Below are 24,431 nucleotides of genomic sequence, written 5' to 3'. Positions count from 1 at the left end.
GATCGGAATCAGTCATAGTAGAGAGCACTTCTCCTAAAATATGGAAATGTTTGTATGTATACGTTGTTCTATTAGGGAGAGCTGCCTATGGGAGGTTAGGCTGTAGCACATATTTGCTGAATTTTTGCTACAAGATTACACATCTTTAAAAAAAAAAAAAAAAAGCCAAAAAGTGCATTATTTGCTGCAAAAATCAGTTAGAAATTTCAGAGAAATCTCCCCGACTTTGCATGCCCTATACTATGCTGCAGATATTCCGCACACAGTGCTGCAACATTCATGTCGTCTCAATATTGCTTAGACATATTTGTCCCAGGTATGATTGGTAAAAACCTATATGGCTGTCCCTAGACAAGGGAAGTATCTGGAAAACATGGAAAGGCTGGTCATCCAGGAAAAAAAGTCTCCCCATGGATATCACACATTTTAGGGAAAATGCTTTTTAGTTCTGAGCTATAACAGGACTCCTTATATGAGAGCAGATAACAGAGTCCAGCAACCCAGCGCAGAGACAGACAGACTATGACTAAATAGCTTAAAAGGGAACCTGTCACCATTAAACTACCAGCCCTTCAGGACAAGCATGAAATGTTCTTTCTAGAATACCCTCTTATATCAAATCTCATTCTGTTACCCATTACAAAATCTGAGGATTTTTTACGTTTTAGCTATTAAAAAAAAAAAAAAAAAAAAGATTCTTATCTCTCCATACTACAAGCACAAATAAGAGCGCCTGATGTCACACCCCCACAGTCTCTAATTTTGACTCATGTTGGGTGAAATATGACTCTTCTCTGCTCATTTTCACAAGACTTTGAAAATGACATTAAAAACAACATTTCATGGTTAATGGTGTAAAATCTGATGACAGGTTTCCTTTAAGCCTGTAGCGTTCTCATCCATAATGTAAAACAAGCTTGAAACCTCTTGAACTATTCTGCCGCACAAAACTGCAGGAAGGTTAAAGAGCGGCCATATTTATTAAACCCAGTTTGAGCAATGTTGATCCCACGGAGGAGTCATGTATAAGAGGCGGAAGAAGGGACACAGCACAATGGAATTCTATAAGAGAGGAGGGGACGGAGCGCATGAGGGAAAAGGGTCAGCGAGAGAGAGAGAAGAACGTAAGAGGGAGAACAGACCGGACAGAGACCGACAGGATGAGCAGAAAGCGACAGGGCGGGCAGAGAAAGACAAACTTCACCAGTCCCATATACATATTAACAGACGGGGGAAACGCCGTCTCAACAAAGGGGGAAATCGGGGGACAGAGGGGATTTATATATAAAACAGCAGCCGATCTACCCCCCTCGGGGGCTTAACAGTTCATGTAGAATGGGAACAAGAAAAAAATAAAAATAAAATAATCAGTCTTTCTTTTTGTCCTCTGCTGGTTTTGGTGGGGATGTGTCTTGAGGGTCGGGGGAAGTGAGCGCTGGCTGCTCCTGGGCAGGAAGAGGAGCGGGGGTCTCTCCGCTGGTCCCAAACTCATTCATCCGTGTAGGGTCCACTCTATAAATCCAGCGCTGATACAGGTAGATGAAGAAAACCACATCTGCCAAAGTGAAAGGAGAGAAATGTCAGCAACCTGATTGTATACACAGTGCATTACACTTACAGGGATATCCCTGCATCACAGGACAGGTAATCACTTGGTAAGAGTGAGGGCTGGAGGGCAGTCACCTGAGCACCATGGCTTCTCCACTCCTTACCGAGCGCAGCATCATACATTGGTTAGTGGATGTAGTTGGTACTGAAACCGAACGATACTGAGCTGCAAATGGGCCATGTGACAAGTTGACAATAAGTATGAAAGAAAAAAAGGAGTTGTCCAATTGGGGACAGTCTATACCCATTAGTCACTAAAATGTAACTTTTATTAACACATTGGATAATTGTCCACCCTCTATGGGTTTAAAAAAAAATGTATATAACAGTCAGTGGTTGACAATCTTAGGTAGACCTGAAGTATTGAGGAGACTTGGCAAGCTCCTGGCAAGATTTTTTTCAGGGATAGAAACTTTTCTTTATTTCCAACAGAGGAACCAGTGCAGCTACATCACGTTCCCACTATGTAGGGGAGGGGAGAGGGGTTCTATGAATAATTAATTTAAACTGTCCTGAGACAGGATAGAGCCTCAACAGTCAGGCCTAAATCTTAGCATTCTTACTAATTAAATGAAAGTTAAAATATTTATCACACTAATTATTTAAAACAGGGGGGGGGCTTCTGTTTGGCTTTTAAATTGACTTGTCTGAGGCCGTCTCATTGAAGGGTCGCTGCAGAGACCCACTTATGTATTTACAGGCCGAGTGAATACTCGGCATTATAAGTGCAGATAGGATAGATAGCAGCCTCAACCCAGCGAATTTTAAATAATTAGTGTGATAAATATTTTTGTTAGAATTCTTACTAATTAGATAAAAGTTAAGGTTTAGGCCTGACCATTAAGGCTCTATCCTGTCTCAGGACAGTTATGTAAATAAATTACTATATCGCCTTGGCAGTCCAAAAAGGGCTATCTTTTGTGTTTCAAAGACTGTGAATAACTAACTTCAGGACGAACCAGTAGACAGCACATGATTAGATCGGCACCAAGCTCCAGGTTGTACCAACACTATTCGCTCACTAGAGACTCGTGTGCCTATTTTAGGGCTCTGCGGTCTGTGAGACAATCCCAGCATTCCCATCCCAAAGGTAAGGTAAGGGGATATTGTCTCCCTTCCCTTCTGTAATGGGGGAAGCAGAGGGAGGTAGGAGACCATACAGCCCTAGCTGAGACTGTGTGATCTAATCATGTGCTGTCCACTGGCTCGCTCTGAAGTTATTCAGAGTCATCTCTGTTAACCATTCAGCAACACTGCTGTGCTAAAACCTAACTAGATAGTGCGCGCCCCTGAGTAAAATATCCCACTGGTGCAGAGCATAAAATAAAAGTTTATGATGTATAGGAGTTCATATTGGCCTTTCGTATCTACATTCCCCCAAATGCCTCATGATTAAGTTGTCGATAAGCTTCAGATGCCGACTAAATGTCCCTATTTGGAGCAGTAGGTCATTACATGTGCTGCTGCTCCAGCACCTGGAGGAGACATTACTCCCCGGCTAACACGAGTGGTGAAGTTCCTGTACCCTCGCAGGTTCACTGGAGGCCGCGTAGTAAACAGGCCAGGTATTTGTTTTTCCTACAGATGTCACTCTCCATTACAGACAAATGTCCTTACAACGGAGAGCTAGGACATATACTATTGTATGCACATGCAATGGGATACGTTGTCATGTCCCTTCCCTCCCACACGGTGACAAGCCTGGGGATGACCCTGAGCGTACATTCAGCAGAGGGAGGCAATACTTTGCATTGGTCCCCCATGGTCAGCGCTTGGTGTATATGTTGCTCAGCGGGAGAGAGCAGGATGGAAATACTTTGCAGAAGGAAGCAAAACATGATATATACGTCTATGGATAAGCTCAGCTTATAGACAATATGCATGTAGCGCAAGCTACACTCTCTTGTCAATGCATTTCCTTTTCTTACCATCTCGCAGACACCCGATCCTATACATGATGGGCATCTTGATGACAAACGCAAACAGATCATCGATGAAGGTGTTCAGGGCTTTGTAGGTCAACATCCTCCATGGGAGGTGGGCGACAGACTTCAGTTTATAGTTAATGAACAGCTGTGGAGTCATTGTAATAAATCCTGAAAAAATAAAACACGGGAAATTAATGTCGCTGTTTATGGACTGACATTCAGTGCCAAGGAAAAAGGGATAACAGCCTTCAAATATATAAATATAATCTCCCTTTCTTACCAAATGTGAGGAGGAAGCCGTATAACATGCTCAGTACCCAGGAGTACCAGCCCTTGTGCTCCATGTACAGCAAGCTGTATACTGCATAGCATCCCAGCAATGGGAAGAGGATCCAGGACAGGTATCGGAAAGCCATCTAAACACAAGAATCATTGTCATTGTAAAGACAAAACACTCGTCACAGTTACACAAATAACATCACTAAAAGCAATTTTCTCATATGAAATCATAGCAAATACATTCTTGCATAAGTTTGCAGTCTAAAATATAGATGATAAAAATTATGTTGGTTGGGGTCCAACACTCCCACAGATAGAGAAAACCGACAGCTGCCATTCCAGGCGCAGTGACTCTGTTCAGCCACTACAATGAGAAGGGCGCCGTCTGCTTCCTGTTCCATTCTCTATCAACTGTAGAGAACAGCTGGGCTGGATATTGGGATCAATATCGCAAGCCCAGAAAACACAACCATCCCTACAAGAGGTTACATTTGAGCCTTTTCTATAATAATCCAACAATAAGAAAAAATAAATAAACACTTACATCATCGTACACCTTTGTAGCTGACTCCACGTATGTGGATTTATCCTTCACCGTCACTCTGGGGAAGATACCAGCCACCTTATTCTCTCTATCCAACTGGAGAAAAAAAAAATAATATTATTAAAGCACCATTTCTACTAATAAAATATTGGTCTTCTTCCTTGTTGGTTGTCGTGGCAGGTTTCAATTACTAATTTGTCTATACAATGGGAAATTGACCCAAAATATGCAGTTCCTGGACTTTACAACACTGCAACATGAGCTAACAGATACAACAATTGTAACAACTTCCCTAAATGATGATGACTTTCTGTATGAATAGGTCCTGAGAATACTAGGCCATTATGTGGAAGCAGTCACTGTAGGCCTCGCCTCATCCTGGACTTCTTACCTTGACATCCATGACCTTTGTGATCTTCCAGAAATCAATCAGCAAACCAATGCCCACGCTGACCTGCACCACAAAGTTTGTCTCATTGTCCAAGATATAAAGCAATACCACAAGCGACTGAAAGACGCCAAAGATGACCGACCGGACAGAAAGACCCTCCAGAGACTGACGACTGTTCCAGAACTGGATATCTGAGAAAACACAAAGACATGAATTTAGTTTAATTCTAGAGCTTTTGCTTTCCCTTATAAGGCTACATTCACACGACGTGTGCCCGCCATATCACAGCAAAGCAGGCACACGTCGGTGAAGAGGAGGAGGGAGTGAGCGCTGCTCACCTCCGCCCTGCTCCACAGCAATGTATGGCGCGTGCGCCCATTGCCATCTACGGGGGACGTATATACGCCCCCTATACGGTTGTGTGAATATAGCCCAAGGTTGCATATAAAAAGCTTACCGTTCTTGAAAGCAAGAAACTCAAAGATGCTGTGTATGATGGACACAGTGATGGTCAGAGCCAGGAGGTAAGGGTTTGTCTCCAGAAGAGCCACCTGGAGAGACACAACATCATAGTTTTGAGATTTGTTATTTTTGCAAAGGTCAACAGTTCAAGCAGCCGACCAGTGGGTATACAGTGTGTGAACGTTCATCTGGCCGTGTTCTGCAGGATTAAAAGGGGTTGTACCATGTAAGAAAGTTATCGCCTTTCTAAAGGATACGGAATTGCCAGAGACCCCTGCTGATCACAGGAATGGGACCCCGAGCAATATGGAGAACAGGGGTCCCGTTCTCACTAATGGGTCAAGCGGCAGGATAAGCCTGCGTATACTATGAGTGTTAGAAATTGCAGAGTACAGCAGTGGTCAGAAATTTCTCACACATAATACTATAAAATGAAAGTGCAGGACACCTGCTCAAGTAACAATGGGACCCTCATTCTTCAGATTGCTGGAGTAACCGCTATCATGATCAGTGAGGCTCCTAGCAGTCAAACCATCACTAATCAGGTGTTATCAACCTAACTTGTCACATCCCGTTTAAAACCTTCAGCTTTCAGGATGGCGTCAATATGATGCTTCACATGTTCCCAGCTCCTTCATTTCCCCATGGCTGGTTGTGATGTAGACTGCGAGGACTGGCTGACTCTCTCATCATTATAGTGAGCTTGCCCAGCCTCATAGGATGTGCATTGCTTATTATTTACTGTACTATTTTTGGTTGCAGAACAATGACCCTCACCTTAATGGAATCCTGCTCCTCATCGGATTGCTCGTACAGGTCTTCTCCGAGGAAGCTCCAGGGGCTACGCGAGCTCTGAGCCGCGTACAGCTGCCACCGCCACAGCGACAGTGGGCAAAATGACAGCCGTAAGGGCAAGCTGGTCACACTGGTATTTACTGGCATATAGTCTTTCTGTAGGTTCCAGTAATCATTGAAGTACAATATCGGATAGTAATCACCACTGACAGCATCAAACTTTACATCTGTGGGGGAAACGCAAGCGTTACGAGACCCAAGAAGAGGTCACATATATAAGCACTTTATACATATTAGCTACCATAGGGTTAGATACTGGAAGAATAGATGCATACTTACATTGGTCAAGAGGAGGTGGGACGCTGCCCTGAACCCACGGAGTGTGGTCATCAACAATATTAATAGTTAAATTAGGATGCCAATGAGAGATGACCTCCACAGGACCAAAATCCTCGGCTCTCTGAAATAAGAAGTCGGAGTAAGTGTCTATCCAGGTAGATTCCCAATGACACGGCTACTCATGGGACATCCACTCACCTTAATTATCTCTGGATCTACTTCCGTCTCTCCCGTTAACAGGTTCTTGGTTTTCAGGAATCGCTTTCGCTTGTATTTATTAAGCACTGTGATACAGAGGGAGATTGTGAGGGGCAGAGATACAAAATCATTGACATAGAAAGGGGATAACAGAGAAATGTATACACAAGGTAGTCAAAGACATGGATGGGATATAGGAAAACTCAGTCCTTACTCCGAGAGGTATACACTGTGGACAACCTCCGATATACACTCTTCCGGCTGGGATCTGGGTGGAAGCCGCTCTTCGTCAGGTAGACATGAATGTAGATGGAGCCATTGTTCTGGACTCCCTAGTACCAAGAGAATAAAAATTCAGTTCTAACAAGGGTCCAGTAGAGGGACTTTGTCTTTACATGATTACTGATAACTCTCAATTATTGCCTTGTAAAAGCTCAAAGTACAGTATGTATTTGTTTTATAACAGCCATGTTTTTTTTAACCATTGTTTTTTTTTTAATTGGTTCTGATTAAATGTTTTGTACACTTTGAGATTGGGAAATAAACCATACAATAATTTTACATTGTCAATAGGTTGTCTCTTATTGTATACCTTCCCCTGACAGTCCAATAAGGAAGGAAAGGAAAGAGGGGGAGGGCTGGGTAGGAAGACATCAAGGTATGACAGGCAGAGGGTGCTGACCTTAAAATCAAAAACTTGATACAAGTAAATAATGAAATATTACTGACAAATTTTAGGAGTGTGTAGTAGATGGTTATTGGTTTCTACACATTTGTAATTCTATTGTAAGTTGAATCAAGCCAAATCTGCCCAATTATTTTGGAACTTAACTAATTTATGCAAACAACACGCACTGATTTTTTAATTTATGGCACTTTTTACTTCCACCAGTCGTGGTGGTTCTGTTTTTTCCCAGTATTTTGCACTTTTTATTTTGGCGGCTATTATTACATGTGAAATGATCACCTTATGAGGACGTGTATATTCATCCAAGTCTATAAAGAATACGACTTGTAGTACCAACAATTTAGTTGGGAAACATATCTTAGAGATTAAAGCATCTTACACTCCCACCAAATATGAAGCATATCCACATTCTGACATCTCCAACGCTCATGGGGGCAGTCTTGATAAATATGTGTCTATGAGGTGTAAGGTACCAGCTATATCTAACTTTAAATGTATCAATCACCTGGAAAATACAATCAGACTTGTGTCGGGATTGAGAATTGTTTAGGTTTTATTGTCATATTTACCTTACTAGACCATTTCACTTGAACAGATTGAATTGTATCAGCGTTCGCTTCTAATATTAGTTTATAGAAGTTGGACAAAGCTTTCAGTCTGGATTTAGAATCCAAAAGGAATTTGATAATTGAGGTATTTTCTTGGGGTGTTGGTATTTTTGTTTTAGATCGTATTGTAGGGTTTCTGTACTTGTAATTGCCTGGTCTGTAATCAGTCGACTAATTGGTTTTAGATGGGTTTGCTCCATAATCTCGCCTAAATATTTTTAACTTTTTAGAAATCCATAATGGGGATTTAAAATAGGGGACACCACTCTCCAAACAGCAGGTTGGTAGGTTACTTGCCGAAAATTGTCTAAGACTCTTAAGTCATATCCAACCAGATTTCTTTCGTGGCTGAGATAGTAGCCAATGTAGGATTCTGAATTTCCAAGAAATTGTAATCTGTCATGCTTTTGGATGGTAGCTGGGATTCATCTATATTAACCCAATGTTTAGTTTTCTGGAACCCAAAATAGTTTCATCTGGTCTGATATGCAGGTTGCCCAAACGGCTCTCATGTTTATATCTGGCCGGAACACAGCTAAAGGTCTCAATATTTTTTTTTTGCTACCGCGTCAGTGCATTTAAAGTAAAAGAAATAAAAATAAGATTAAAAATATAAAATAAGGAAATGTTCTAAAGAATTTTACTTCTACATTTCCTGGCATTTAGTGCTCACAGTTCCTACGCTGGCTAAAGTGTCTCTATAGTAACAGACAAATAAAACCGTGTGCAGTCTAATCCTGCAGCCACATGTACTTTTGTTTGCCCCCAAATTTCTGCCTGGCATAGTATATAGTTAATGCCCAGGGCCATCCCTTGCCCCTTGGCGTGAGGGGAGTCACTCCCAGGTCAACCACCAGGAATGAAGGTCTTTTCATGGCTCGTACTCCAGAAAACGTATAAAACGGATAGAACAAGCCATGATAAACAGTTTAGAAACAACCCTCCCAAGTGAATAAGAATTTCTCGCAAAGGCTATTGGTGTAAAAGACATCTCCAAACAGGGTGCAGAGCCCCCCTGACCTCACTTCAGGTCATCCCAGATACAACACAGCCCTACAGAAACATCAATGCATTCACTCACGGTATATGGAAATGCCATGCCGTATACCATAGGTGAATAAAATGTCTGCGACTTCATCTCTACTGTATATATAATGCAGTATATCAGATCTATGAATGTAGGGGGCACATTTTATTGCCCCCTGCATTGCATATTCATAGCCACTTTAATATGCTGTGATCTGTACAACAGGGACCTCTCACATGTCTGACTTTAGTTGCAGATAGCTTAGTAGGCGTGCAGGGTAAGCACATTCTGACACCAGCATATTATAACACAGCTGGAGCCTCCACCTAAACTCATTATAGCGGGCATACAAGCCTATAACACAGCATGATCCCAGGCAATTACAAAATACCTTCCTTATATTCTTTGGATATCCTTAAATAAGCTCAAAAGGTGCAAAGTGTAGTTTATAAAGCGTTAAAATAACCAAAACTGCGGCTGTAAAACTTTAGATCAGCTTATTTCCCGAAAAAGCTTCACTCTAGTCCAAGGTTTGTGAGTAGTATTGCAGCCCCATTCAAGCAAATGGCTTTGATACCACTCACATTCCACAAAAGTGGCGCGGTTTCTGGAACAAACAGCCATTGCTTTTTAATTTTTAAAAGGAAATCCATTGTAGATAGGAACACTTTCTCATAGACCCAGGCACTGTGACTGTGGTAATCTTCTTATATGTGTTATCCATGACCACCTTCTGCCGAAAGTCAACTTTTATAATTATACTAATGAAGATCTCCTTGAGGTGTTACAAGAGCTTCACTGACTGTTACACTGTTTCACCCTCCACTCTGCCTTATGTAATCTCACAAATTGGGATGGAAGACATGCTCCTGCACACTAACAGCCTGTGAAGCTGCATCACTGGAGGTAACGCCCTCCAGGAGCCTGTTCGGCATATTAGCATCATTGTAAAAATGTATTTAAAAGGACATCTACCACCAGGATGAAGGATTGTAAACCAATAACAATAATATACTGGTGTGTGCCCCCTCTGGCACATTCTGCTCTTCTTTTGTCCTGGCCTTTAAAGAAAAAAGGTTTTTAGTGTGCGGTCACATAGCGGTACCACTAGATTACGGGGCGGGCATTGGCCAGATCGCATGTGCGTTTCTATGGAAATGTAAGTGATCGGTAACCAGAACCCAGTGTCTTGTTTTAATGCAAAAGCATTCCATAGAAAAACATACACGATTGGAATGAGGCCCGCCCCCTATCCCTAGCGCTGCATTTGAAAATGGCGTGCTAAGGTTATATATGACCACACCCTCAAAATTATGCAAATGAGCCTCAACCATTAACACCAATGAAGCCTGGAGCCCATCAGCGTATTTTTTGCCTGAATCTATCATAGAGTGTCTCTGGATTATCATGCTTTAATTTGATGGTGGATTTCCTTTAAAAGGAAATCTACCACCAGGATGAAGGATTGTATACCAAGCACACTGACATACTGGTGTGTTCCAGGATCTGGATTTTCTTTAAGCTTCTTATGCCCTGGTTTTTAAGATAAAAAGCTTTAAAAATGATGCGAATGAGTCTGAGAGGCTCCAGGCTGCATTAATACCTATGGAGCCCCTCAGGCTTATTTGCATAATTATAATAGCCTTTTTTTGTAAAAAAAAAAACAGGGAATAAGAAGCTAAGAAAATAGAGGATCCTGCCAGAGAGGACACACACCGGTATGTCAGTGTGCTTGGTTTATAATCCCTCATCCTAGTGGTAGATGTCCTTTAGGATGGCAACTAGATGAAGGTGTAGTGCTGTAATATGGACGTAGTGTAGGACTATGGAGGTGTACACCCCCTCCACACTTACCTCAGGAATACTGATTTCAGAGTACTGTTCATAGCAGCCGTCTCCATTCTCACCGCTGCTCCAGTCCCCGTACACCAGATCCCGCTGCTCCCAGATGAGCGCCACAGAGGAGTTAAACTCTGTGAAATGCTCATTTTCTGAAAGGAACACGTAGAGGTCCTGCAGACAGACATTTAAATGTGAGGCAGAGAACTACAAGGTTCAATTGAGCTTTGAAACTTGCAGCGCATTTATTCTGATTTTACCACAGATTTCATAACTTTCAACACAGAATAGGCAAAATCCACAGTGAATCACATTTTTCTAAAATCGAACAGTGCTGGGGATGGGAGTCCAAGTATAATGTTGACATATGATGCAAGGAGTCCCTTATTGCCCACTAAACAGCAACACAGAACTGTAATCACGTTTACAGCGGCAAAGAAGGATCACCTTGTATTATATATCACTGGGCTGCACAGAGTCCTCTCCCTGGTACTGTGGTCAGTCTGTGAAATCCAGCCACAACACATCTGGGGGTGAGGGGAGTAAGAGTCCTTGCATTGTACCAAAATATGATGCAAGGACTTCTTGTTTAGACTGCAGCGGCACCTGCATCCACAGATTGCACATGCTCCAAGGATATCAGCATACTCATACCATTAGTGTGTCTTTAGGGAATAAGTTTCGGCTGGGGGGTCGGGGTGCCCCGGGGGATGTGGTTTGGTCCTGGGGAGTTGAACCTCTGCGGAACCAGCTGCTGATGGCCCATATGATAAAGATCCTGGAAGAGAAAACACACAGACTGAAAGGGCAGACAGTAGAAAGGGTAACGTCTTCAACTCTGGAATGGTAGCACCTCAGACTTCCAGGAAGAATAATAGAGTTATAGCCAAGGATGCTGCAGAATTGTTATTTAAAGGGAGAACCATTTTGCTGGAGAAGAGTCTACTTACACCTCAGTATTGTAATAAACCAATTCACACGCCTCAGCACATTTGATGAAGGGTGTATCATATAAGTAAAGCGATAATCACACTTTATGTGATCAGGGCCATGAAATCAAGTTATATTATATTCTGCTGTCAGAACTTCTGTCCTCTTCTATCTATGGAACCATTATATCTATATAGCCAGGCCTCAATACTGCCACTTGTTGGTCACATGTAGGTAATACGTGACTGACTGGTCATTGTAACTCCAAATCAGCAAATGTTTGTAATGGTAATTTTTATTGCATGATCTGGATCAGAACACTCCACACCTAAATGTTCTAAAGAAAAATACAGTCTAATGGATATCAGACACTGCATTAAATTCCTGATTGAAGAGTCTAGAAATGTGACAAAGTGGTGATGGTGGGTATGTAGAGAGCACTTACCTGAAGAGGACCCCTTTAATAACCTGCCAGGCATTAGGAGGTGGCGGCTGCTGTTGCTGCTGTGCGTTTTGCTGGTCTGGAGCGACGGCCGCTTCAGTCCCGACAGAGCCATTGAGGCTGGCCTAGGGGAGACAAGAAGAGTTCACAACATAAGGATGGATTACGGAAAAAGTCTGGAATAGCTGTGGATTTTCTGCACAGATTTGTATACAGACATCTGTGCTACAGGTTACAACACATAGCATAAAGTCAATGTGGTACCAGAGATTTTACATGACCTACACATCTTCAAATCCAGATTTCCCTGTCATTCAGGAGTCTAACCCCTTGTGCAAGAAGCCTCAAAGAACCTGTCACCAGATTTTACACCATTAAACTACTAGTCCCCTCAGGTAGCGGATAAAATGTCCTTTCCAGAATTCCCTCTTATGGGAAATCTCACCCAAAGTCAGGCAAATATGACTCTTCTCATTTCAATTTCACATCAGAGGAGTCAAGTTTAGTGGTTGCAGGGGAAGTGTCAGAACCCTCCCCTCAATCTTCTGTTCTGTAGCACCTAGAAACATGTTTTTGTGCCATATTAAGTGGTTCTCGGCGAGTTAAGCAAAAGGAGAGTTACTTTGGAAACATGCTTTTTGTGTCATTTTAAAAGATAGGAATCTCTTCTTTCAGATGAAATCAGGCTTATTGCTTTGTGAGCTACAGAACCAGAGATACACACAGCTGAAGACCTAGTTAGAAATGCAAAATGCAGATAAGGATCCAGTATCTGCCTATTTTGTAGCTGCCCGTATGTCCAGTTCTGTAGCTCAGAAAAGGATAAGCCTGATGGGATCAGAAGATAGGGACGTCTGAAATGACTCTCCCTCTGCCACCACTCATCTTAATGTGAAAATGAGGTGAGAAGAGTCATATTTGCCTGACTTTGGGGGGAGTAAAACTGTAAGATTTCGCATAAAAGAAGGAATCCTACCTGAGTGCTGGGAGGTTAGTGGGGTAAAACAAGCAGAGAGGTTCCCTTTAAGGTGCCATCCTGCTAGACTGACACTGCCATCTGGTAGTAAAGGGGTTAAGTATCTGTATGTTGCAATACTTCAGCAAGAATCAAGATCCCCAATGGATTGCGGCTTCACAGGGAAATATATACTGTATATACGTGTGGAGAACGTGCCCCGGTAGAGTCATCCATCTAGACATTGTTACTACGGCTCCAAGATTGAGATAATCTGCAGATTACGAATGCATAAAACTGGATATTCTGCCCCTGTGATACACCCTCCCTAAATAAGTGCCCTGCAAGGATAACTAGGGGCCCAAATTTAAAGTTGTCCATGTACAGTATAATATTTTACCTGACCAGGGACTGGACACAGTAAACCCTCCAATAGCCACAATGTCACAAGCATAGAATCTATCAATTCTAACACGACTCGGGTAAAATAAGACATTTACTGGATAAGATATTTAATGAATATTCTTTGTAGATACAATTAGTAAGGAGTCGCTCTATGTCCGAGGTCTAGGAGCTAGTTTGCATTACCACTGGCAAGAACTTCACTTAAATTCTCCCCGATCGCCCTGGGGCAGCAATACCAGACCGTGCCTGGAGACAAGAGGGGCGCAATTCATGGGTAAAAACAGTACAGACGTCCCTGCCGGGGTGCAGTGCATTCCCTTACTGTATCCCAAAACATGTTTACAGCTAAACACATCCAGACTGGATCCCGCAGCTGCCCATTACATCTGTGTATTATACACAGGGAAGAAATGTTTTCACCACAGAGGAGGAGATCTGGCTGATACCAGAGTACACAAGAGTGAGCAAAGGCCGGAAACAAAAGAGCTGCATCAAAAAGGCGACACGGGCAGAACTGGGGGATGGACAGGACTCCATTTTGCCTCAGAAAGAAATACCACCTCGATATAGGAAAGTCAGACCGAAAACGGGAACATTTCCTACTCCCGTTTCATTGCACCTCTACTGCCCTCCCTCCTGACGCCTTCACAGCCAATCACAGACTGGGACAATGCCACTGTGGTTAGAGACTGAATACAGGAAACACCAGCTCAGCCAAATATGGGACTAAGAAGTAGGGATCAGGGCAGCAGTGGCGGGAGGGTGCGACGGGAGACTAGAGAAGAAACTAACAAGACGGTTTGCTCTCTTACCCCAGAAACAGCGCCACCCATGTCCATTGTCCCATCTGGTACTGCAACTCAAATAACCAGCAATTCCAGACACAGCCAGCAGACAGGAGGGGTGCTGTTTTTTTTTGGCTGTTTAATTTAAGACACTGTTTCTATCACATTATCTTTCTAATATATAAACATCGCACCTCCAGTTTGCTGGAAGTTACGACATATTACAACTAGGGATTCCTGTTCTCCAATCTCCCGATAAATTGTGAAAGAACAGAACTAGGTTTGACGTCTCAGCACCCGGGTGTCAGGCGTGTCCCTGCAGATACACTGGGCTTTAAATAATGCCATTGCTGCACTACTTCAGCATGCTTGTCCTTGTAGTTCACCCACTATTAAATGGATAAAAATGTATGGGGGAGGCTCTACAGGTGATCACTAAAGATTAAAGTTACTCCAACGTTGTAGGGAGACACCTAGCAGGAGCAGGGAGCCTCAGGCCCAGAGCAGTAAGTCATATGTGTCGTCTTATCTTAGTATTTGAGGTGTCTGGATGTAGCACACGGCAGATGGATAACCCTACTGCATCGTTTTCATTAGCAGAATTATTTTTCCTAGTCCTGTGTGTGATATTTGCAGCAGAACAATGGGCCCAGTGTGCGGCACAGCGGTGGTCCCACGTGACGGAGCCATAACAAACGTGGGCAGGATTACTGGCCAGCAACGCTCTGTCCAGCTGCGGATGAGGTCAGATTGTAAGAATAACTCCCATGTACAACGGCACAGGGGGCAAGGCCATCAAATTACAGCAAACGTGCCACCCTAGTGCTCTGGGCACAGCTGTAGGAAGCCATATTAAGAAATCCTAAACAACAACATGAAGCAGATAATCCTGCCACCTGTGCCCGGCTCTTCCTGCTCAGTGCATTCGTGTAAATGTCCCAGGGGGATCATAAGATGTGGGATGAATTATGCCGGGGAGATATTCCAGACATCCCGTCTACTCACTCTAGTTATATGACTGATGTTGTGTTATGTTAAAAAGAAAAAATAATTGAATCAAATGCAGCGTTAATTAAATATAAATGTCTTACAAGTTTACGAGGTTTAATGGATTTTACAGTCAATTCACTTGTTGCTGGAAAATCCTTTTACTAGGAGACGTCTCAGGATAATAACCCCTTGTTTACAAACTCCATAGAGGGCGTCCCTACTACAAGAGGTGTGCTTACCACATGATGGAGGACTACTACCTCCAGCATGTAGCAATCACCTGGCATTGGGTCTCAGCAGAGCACAGCAATCAGTGGAGCGGCACCTACGGGGTGGATAGGGCCACCGGTGCCTACAGGGGGGGGGGGAAATAGGGCCACCATACCCTAAACTTAAAATGTTGCTATGTTATGTCCAAGTTGCCCCAAATTGATCATGGACTCCATAAGACAAGCCTCACATCTCGTGGAGTGCTCTACGGCCTTGTATTTATAGTGTATGGGAAAAGGAACTGGTTACAAAACGTGGCAGCCACGCATGTTATGCTCGTTACGTTGTGCTTGGAGGTGCTGACCCGGCGTATGTTCACACCTCTGCTGACTATATGAATGGAGTGGATCAGCCGTGAAGCATGAAACCTAAGGTTTTCCAGTTAATGAGCGACTATCTCACTGCCATAAAAATTCCTGAATGACGTTCAAGTAAAACACAAACACTCCCACTGCAACTTCTTACCTACTGATGTGGGGGACGGGCTGAGCAGAGACCAGTCAGCATATTATTACTCATTACTTCAGTACTAGCACAATCAGGAACCCGTATCAGCTCTAAGAATGGAGCTGGGATGTGCCCTATGGCAGGCCATGGTCTAATACTCGCTGGTTAAAGAAACAACTATATTAACTGTTCTTACTTTACCAAAATAAAAGCGTAGGGCTTAATGGGGCCATCTTAGGACAATAGAAAAAATTTGATCCCGCTCAAGGCTCATTCACATGGCCGTCGGGGGGTTGGGATGTATATGCGGCGCATATACGTCCTCATAGACTGCAACGGCAGACCGGCGACAGTACGTGTGGCACCGAACATGCTCTATCTTTCCCCGTGTCTCCGGCCGTGCTGCGCTTTTTTTTATGGAGGGGTCACCACCTCCTCCTCTCCAGCACACAGCTGTATGTATAATTATAGATGATTAAGAGTCTTAATGAATTGAAAAGGAGTAAGATTGATGGATCCATTCGTCCTGTGTTTGGTCATAGGTTTTTAAACAGAAGAATAAAATAAACAAATATTTTTACTACTCAAAATGTGCTGGACTTTGCTGATCTGTACTTCCTAATCTATGTCGTCTTAGGTCAGGGGTCTACAACTCCTAGCGAGCATGTGAACTCCTACAGAAGAGAACGGAGCATGCTGGGAGTTAGTCCCATCCTCACAGAGGTATCCAACTTTTGTAAGAGTCTATCATTACAGATGAGCGGACCCGAAATTCTGGTTCGGCTGCCCAATCTGGATGTATTGCCGGCAGAACAGCCAATCCGGCAAAATGCTGTCCCTAGAAACTAGCCTTGGCTATTATTGGCCAGGGGGAGACTACAGGACAATCTTAACCATGGCTAAATGCTGGGGGCATTAATTTAAAGGACACCTGTCATCAGGTCTGTGTCACTTGTCCTGTCACTACTAGCTGTTGGAGCAGCTCACAAGGATCCCATCCCAGCCTTTATCTAGTTATTTCATACATTAATCATTGTAAAATCATCTATTCTTTATCATGTAAATGAGGCTGGTCACATGGTGGGAGGCAGTGATGTCACCCCTGTTACCCCTCCCCTCTCCTCCCCCTGCTCATGTCTGTGTGTAGTGTATAGTAAAGCATGGCTAGTGTGTGCTGTATCTGCTGACATGCTGCATCCTCCTATACACAGAGACACAGACATTAGCTACACATGAATCTGACATGTTCTGCTGTAACATGGCTGCCTGGAGCTGCTGTATCACTCCTATATACACACACACAGGCTGCAGGGGGCATGGCTGCCAGCACCAGGAAGCACATCATTATACAGCCTCACATCATTATACAGGCTGTCAGTCATGCACTGGGGGTGTGGCTGTGCCTCCTACTCATGAATAGAGTGGACAGCTTGAATATGCTAATGCTTCATTGGACATTTCACAGGTCATTTGCATACAGCTTTAGGACCTCATTGCTTAGGTTTACAGGCATGTAGAGGGACAATGAAGGGATAGAGGAAATGCTCTCTAATGGCAGTTTATGAAAATATATTTAGTTTAGGGGGGTTATTTTGCATGACGGGTTCTCTTTAAGGATTGACTGTTTGGCCGGCAATACGTCCTGGTTGGCAGACCGAACCCAAACCCCGAACTGCAACATCCGGTCCAATCATCTCTACCCATCATACATCAGTAACAATGCAGCCCGGCACCACTGCCCTGCAATGGGATCCAAGAAGTTGTACAAAAGGTAATGTAAATGGCGTCAGCAGAAGCAGGATGTGTGCATTTGTCCCTTGAAATACAGATTATGCATCACATTTCCCAGACACAGTCTATGGAGCACAACTCCCAGCATCCCTAGCGATGCGAGTGACCCTGGGATTAGCAATGTATGGGACCGTAGTCCTGCGGGAGACTAGCAGCCTTGGGTCAGGCAGAGGGGTTGAACTGATAAGGTTGGGGTCAAGATGGGACGACCTTGAATTCCCAAAAAGTAGCAATGAACAGGAAGCTGTGGTCAGGACGGGGGCACGCGGGGTGAGTCACATGATGTTACTCTTATACGGTTATTGTGGTCATGGACACGCTGACGCCACGGTCACGTGATTTCTATGCTCCTCCACTGTGTCTGACCATAAAGCTCCATGTACATAGAGATCCGACCCCCCTTAATGTGGGAGCCCAGACATGATGGGGGCAGGGAATGCAGGACACAATGGCCTGGACAATGCATCCTCACATGGGGCCAGACATCCCCTTTAAGGAGCAGTGAGAAGCGCTGGTGGGGAGGCAGGGCGGTGACTCCGGGCAGCAGGTGGATGCTGGGGGCTGTAGTTCCTCTCCCGTGGGCACACACGGTCTCGGTGCCCGCTCAGCAGTCATGTGACTGGGCAGGCAGTGCCGGGCACAGCACACAGCGCCTCCCGGCTTCCCCCGGTGTCTCTATGGCTCCTCACCGCACCCCGTACACTCAGGCCGGGCCTCGGAGCACGCTCACTTACCTGAGTCTCACCTCCCGGCGCCGCCATCTTGCTCTTTGCTCTGTCACTGCACTCGCCGGAAGGTAGATGCGATTTCCTAGTGAGGCTACAGGACCTCCAGTGACATCATCATCATGTGACCGGACTAGGGGGCGGAGTCACCCCGGCGGTTACAGGAAACAGCTGCTGCTCGGTACTGAGCATGCTGGGAGGAGAGGAGGGGGGCGCAGGCTGTGTATACAGGAGGGGGACATGGGGGCGCATCCTGTGTATACAGGAGGGGGGCATGGAGGAGCGGGCTGTGTATACAGGCGGGGGGCATGGGCTGTGTATACAGGAGGGGGACATGGGGGCGCGGGCTGTGTATACAGGCGGGGGGCATGGGGGAGCGAGCTGTGTATACAGGCGGGGGGCATGGGGGAGCGGGCTGTGTATACAGGAGGGGGGCATGGAGGAGCGGGCTGTGTATACAGGAGGGGGGCATGGGGGAGCGGGCTGTGTATACAGGAGGGGGGCATGGAGGAGCGGGCTGTGTATACAGGAGGGGGACATGGGGGCGCGGGCTGTGTATACAGGAGGGGGACATGGGGGCGCGGGCTGTGTATACAGGAGGGGGACATGGGGGCGCGGGCTGTGTATACAGGAGGGGGACATGGGGGCGCGGGCTGTGTATACAGGAGGGGGACATGGAGGAGCGGGCTGTGTATACAGGAGGGGGACATGGGGGAGCGGGCTGTGTATACAGGAGGGGGACATGGGGGCGCGGGCTGTGTATACAGGAGGGGGGCATGGAGGAGCGGGCTGTGTATACAGGAGGGGGGACATGGAGGAGCGGGCTGTGTATACAGGAGGGGGACATGGGGGCGCGGGCTGTGTATACAGGAGGGGGGCATGGAGGAGCGGGCTGTGTATACAGGAGGGGGGCATGGAGGAGCGGGCTGTGTATACAGGAGGGGGGCATGGAGGAGCGAGCTGTGTATACAGGAGGGGGACATGGGGGCGCGGGCTGTGTATACAGGAGGGGGGCATGGAGGAGCGGGCTGTGTATACAGGCGGGGGGCATGGAGGAGCGGGCTGTGTATACAGGCGGGGGGCATGGAGGAGCGGGCTGTGTATACAGGAGGGGGGCATGGAGGAGCGGGCTGTGTATACAGGAGGGGGGACATGGAGGAGCGGGCTGTGTATACAGGAGGGGGGACATGGAGGAGCGGGCTGTGTATACAGGAGGGGGGACATGGAGGAGCGGGCTGTGTATACAGGAGGGGGGACATGGAGGAGCGGGCTGTGTATACAGGAGGGGGGACATGGAGGAGCGGGCTGTGTATACAGGAGGGGGGACATGGAGGAGCGGGCTGTGTATACAGGAGGGGGGACATGGAGGAGCGGGCTGTGTATACAGGAGGGGGGACATGGAGGAGCGGGCTGTGTATACAGGAGGGGGGACATGGAGGAGCGGGCTGTGTATACAGGAGGGGGGACATGGAGGAGCGGGCTGTGTATACAGGAGGGGGGACATGGAGGAGCGGGCTGTGTATACAGGAGGGGGGACATGGAGCAGCGGGCTGTGTATACAGGAGGGGGGACATGGAGCAGCGGGCTGTGTATACAGGAGGGGGGACATGGAGGAGCGGGCTGTGTATACAGGAGGGGGACATGGGGGCGCGGGCTGTGTATACAGGAGGGGGACATGGGGGAGCGGGCTGTGTATACAGGAGGGGGACATGGGGGAGCGGGCTGTGTATACAGGAGGGGGACATGGGGGCGCGGGCTGTGTATACAGGAGGGGGGACATGGAGGAGCGGGCTGTGTATACAGGAGGGGGACATGGGGGCGCGGGCTGTGTATACAGGAGGGGGACATGGGGGCGCGGGCTGTGTATACAGGAGGGGGGACATGGAGGAGCGGGCTGTGTATACAGGAGGGGGGACATGGAGGAGCGGGCTGTGTATACAGGAGGGGGGACATGGGGGCGCGGGCTGTGTATACAGGAGGGGGACATGGAGGAGCGGGCTGTGTATACAGGAGGGGGACATGGGGGCGCGGGCTGTGTATACAAGAGGGGGACCCTATGCCAATACCCATTTTGTCACTGTACCCTGCTGTACGGGCACACTTGGAAGTAGCGTTGTTTCGTTTTTGGAGGGCAAATATGTCCGAAAAAGTTTTCATGTGTCAGGATGCATTTGGAGAGCCATAGTGGTACCAAAACAGAGGAAAGCCCTAACATGAGACACTATTTTGGAAAGTACACCCCTTGGAGAGTTTAGCAAGGTGTAATTTGTGTATTTGCCCCAACAGGTGTTTGATTCAATTAGGCTCCAAAAGGGAAAAAAGGTGAACATTTTCTGAAAAAAGTCACACCCCAAATTTTTGTAAGCCACAAGGGATAAAAGATGAAACAACCCCCATAAATGTGTAAAACTATTTCTCCTAAGCACAGAATTGCACCACTTTTGCATATAAAGTGTTCTATGGGTACACAGTAGGGCTCAGAAGGGAAAGAAGCCAGATTTGAAAATCATCCTTTACATGTGTCAGAATGCATTTGGAGAGCCCTACTGGTACCAAAACAGAGGGGAACCCCAACAAGTGTCACCATTTTGGAAAGTGCACCCTTTGGAGTATTTAGCAAGGTGTAATATGTGTATTTGTCCGTAAAGGTGTTTGATTTAATTAGGACTTAACCCCTTCCCGACATTTGACGTACTATTACTGCATGCGGGAGGTGTGTTCCCGCAAAATGCAGTAATAGTACGTCAAGCTTCTGGCAACGGCTCCTGAAGGGAGCCGGCGCCAGAAGCTGCGTGTGTCGGCTATATATTATAGCCGACACCTGCCTCTAACAGGGGCACTTAGCTTACCGGGGGGGGGTCCGCTGCTCTGATCGCAGCCCCGGGACTGCCAGTGCCCAGGGCTGCGCGATCCACCTTCCGGGAGCAGGGTCTTGCGCAGCAGCTCAGTGTGTCACATAATACAGTGTAATACATCTGTATTACACTGTATTAGGTGAAGAATAGCTTGAACAAGTGATCAGTGGATCGCTTGTTCAAGCTAACCTGTAAAAGTAAAGAAAAGTAAAAAAACACTAATTCAACACACTTTTGAATAAAAAGAATTAATTAAATAAAGTTAGTCTCCTAAACACAAACATTCCCTATACACTTCTAATAAAGTGAAAAAACCTGAAAATCACCAAAATAACACATATTTGGTATCGCCGCGTCCGTAACAATCTGTACAATAAGTCAGAAACATTATTGGACCCGTACGGTGAACGCCATAAAAACAAAACGCGGAAAACTTGCCAAAAATGTAAATTTTCATAAAATCCGTTCACAAAAATGTTCCAAAAAGTGATCAAAAAAAAGTTATGTGCACCAAAATGGCACCACTGAAAAGGACAACAACACGTAAAAAATAAGCCCTAAACTAGCTCTGTCAACCAAAAAATATTAAAGTTACATCTCCGAAAAGATGGTGATGCAAAAACAAATGAGATTTTCTTTATATTCGTTTTTTTCCTGTAAAATTGTAAAATATATATTAAAAAAAAAAACTATAAATGAGGTATCACTGTAATCGTAGTGATCTAGAGAATAAAAATATTATAGTATTTTTAGTGTACGGTGTACGACCCCCAAAATATACAAAAAAAAGAACCCAAAATTGACAATTTTCTTTCCCTCCATAGATTAAAGAGTTAATAAAATCTCATCAAAAAGCTACAGACCCACTAAAATGAAGTATTTGTAAAGTGCATCTCATGTCGCAAAAAATAAGCCCTTATATGTCCAAATTGCCAAAAAAATAAAGATTGTATAGCCAATAAAAAGTGACAATGCATAATCTGCTCTGAATGGCGCAGCTCCCCCCTCAATGCCCTGGCGTGCGCCCATACAGCAGGTTACCACCACATATGGGGGATTGTTATACACGGAAGAGATTGGGTATCAAATTTTGTGGAGAGTTTTGGTATTTTATCCACTGAGAATTTGTACATTTTATGAAAAACACATTCATTTAGCCAAAAATAAAATTAATTTCAAAATTGCATCAGATTTTGTTTTAACCCCTGTAAAACAATTAAAAGTGTTAACAAACTTCATAAAAGTTGTTTTACGTACGTTGAGGGGTGTAGTTTCTATAATGGGGTAATTTATGGGGTTTTACTTTTATTTAGGCCTCTCAAAGTGACTTCAAACCTGAGCAGGTCCCCCCAATAGCAGGATTTTGCTTTTTTTTTTAGGAAAATGGGAAAAATCGCACCTAACGTTCAAAGCCCCATAACATCCTACAAAAATGATAGTATGTATAAAAAAACCACAGAGGTATAAAATAGACATTTGGTGAATGTTAGTTATTACGTTTTCTGGTGTTATGACTCATGTGTGGAAAAAGTAGAACATTTTGAATTTCGGAAATTGAGAATTTTTCCAAATTTTCACCAGATATGATTTTCTCATAAATAAATGCAAAACATACCACCAAAATTTTGTAACTAACATGAAGTACAAAGTGTCACGAGAAAACAATTTCAAAATCACTTGGATATGTCAAAGCTTCCAAAGTTATAACCACTTGCAGTGACACAGGGCAGATTTGAAAAATTGGGCCGTGTCAGGAATGTGAAAAGTGGCTTCGGCGTTAAGGGGTTAAATAGGAAAAAGGTGAAAATTTTCTTACAAAGGTCATTTTACCCCTAATTTTTTATAGCCACAAGGGATAAAAAAAAAAATGTAAAAAACCCCCAAAAGGTGTAAACCTATTTGTCGAATGTAGAAGTACCCCACATGTGTATATATGTTGTATGGGCGCACAGTAAAAGGAAAGGGGAATGTTTGGCTTTTAGAAGCCAAATTTGACAGAAATGTTTGACATGCATTTGGAGAACCCTAGTGGTATAAAACAGATAAGAATCTGAAAAGTGACCCTAATCTTTGAATGCACACCCCTTAGAGAATTTTGCAATGTGTAATATATAACACACCAAAAAGAGAGGAAAGGGGTGGGAATAGGGCCACACACCGCCCCCTTACGCCAAACTAGAAAAACCCATAAGAAAGAAATAAAAAGGTAGCATGTAATAAGGTATAAAATAGTAGTAACTTTATTGAGTATTGGTAATAATAACAGTAGTTAAAAGGTAGGCAAACAAGTAGGGTAACAAACAGACAGAGAGAGATTACAATGGACCGGGTGTTACCATAGTGAAAACATGTAGGAAGATAATCCTGTATAAAACTTGAGTGCTTTAATAAATAAGACCTAAATCGGTCAGCAATGGATCAATAGTACAGGAGAAAAACAATCTGAGCATGTGTACAAACCACGGACCCAAGATAAGAACAAAGCCCCGACACGTGTTTCGCCACTGGATGGCTTCCTCTGGGGCTTCCCAATCTGAGCATGTGTACAAACCACGGACCCAAGATAAGAACAAAGCCCCGACACGTGTTTCGCCACTGGATGGCTTCCTCTGGGGCTTCCCAATCTGAGCATGTGTACAAACCACGGACCCAAGATAAGAACAAAGCCCCGACACGTGTTTCGCCACTGGATGGCTTCCTCTGGGGCTTCGTGTTCCATCCAGTGGCGAAACACGTGTCGGGGCTTTGTTCTTATCTTGGGTCCGTGGTTTGTACACATGCTCAGATTGGGAAGCCCCAGAGGAAGCCATCCAGTGGCGAAACACGTGTCGGGGCTTTGTTCTTATCTTGGGTCCGTGGTTTGTACACATGCTCAGATTGTTTTTCTCCTGTACTATCGATCCATTGCTGACCGATTTAGGTCTTATTTATTAAAGCACTCAAGTTTTATACAGGATTATCTTCCTACATGTTTTCACTATGGTAACACCCGGTCCATTGTAATCTCTCTCTGTCTGTTTGTTACCCTACTTGTTTGCCTACCTTTTAACTACTGTTATTATTACCAATACTCAATAAAGTTACTACTATTTTATACCTTATTACATGCTACCTTTTTATTTCTTTCTTA

At 44.8% G+C, this 24,431-nt stretch overlaps 1 protein-coding gene across 1 annotated transcript; it reads right to left on the bottom strand.

Annotated features, from left to right (window-relative positions):
* Window positions 1–927: 927 nt before the first annotated feature.
* CLPTM1 (CLPTM1 regulator of GABA type A receptor forward trafficking) lies at window positions 928–18,613 on the bottom strand. Its single transcript, XM_072123226.1, has 14 exons — window positions 18,456–18,613; window positions 12,082–12,203; window positions 11,361–11,484; window positions 10,722–10,880; window positions 6,759–6,876; window positions 6,545–6,630; window positions 6,347–6,467; window positions 5,990–6,234; window positions 5,208–5,301; window positions 4,751–4,941; window positions 4,360–4,455; window positions 3,817–3,952; window positions 3,537–3,704; window positions 928–1,555 (listed from the first exon to the last, which is right to left on the bottom strand). The coding sequence occupies exons 1-14, from the start codon at window positions 18,480–18,482 to the stop codon at window positions 1,368–1,370; spliced, it is 1,875 nt and encodes a 624-aa protein (XP_071979327.1). The 5' UTR covers window positions 18,483–18,613; the 3' UTR covers window positions 928–1,367.
* Between the last annotated feature and the right edge of the window lie 5,818 nt (window positions 18,614–24,431).

The sequence above is a fragment of the Engystomops pustulosus genome, chromosome 9 (assembly GCF_040894005.1).
Source record: "Engystomops pustulosus chromosome 9, aEngPut4.maternal, whole genome shotgun sequence".
In the NCBI taxonomy this organism is placed as follows: Eukaryota; Metazoa; Chordata; class Amphibia; order Anura; family Leptodactylidae; genus Engystomops; species Engystomops pustulosus.
This window is presented reverse-complemented; position numbering and strand designations above follow the sequence as displayed.

Coding starts and splice junctions, on each gene's coding strand:
- CLPTM1 (XM_072123226.1), bottom strand. CDS start 18,482: ATGGCGGCGCCGGGAGGTGAGACTCAG. Junction 10,881..11,360: donor TCCCTAAAGACACACTAATG/GTATGAGTATGC, acceptor GTCTGTCTGCAG/GACCTCTACGTGTTCCTTTC. Junction 3,705..3,816: donor CGGCTTCCTCCTCACATTTG/GTAAGAAAGGGA, acceptor TTATTTTTTCAG/GATTTATTACAATGACTCCA.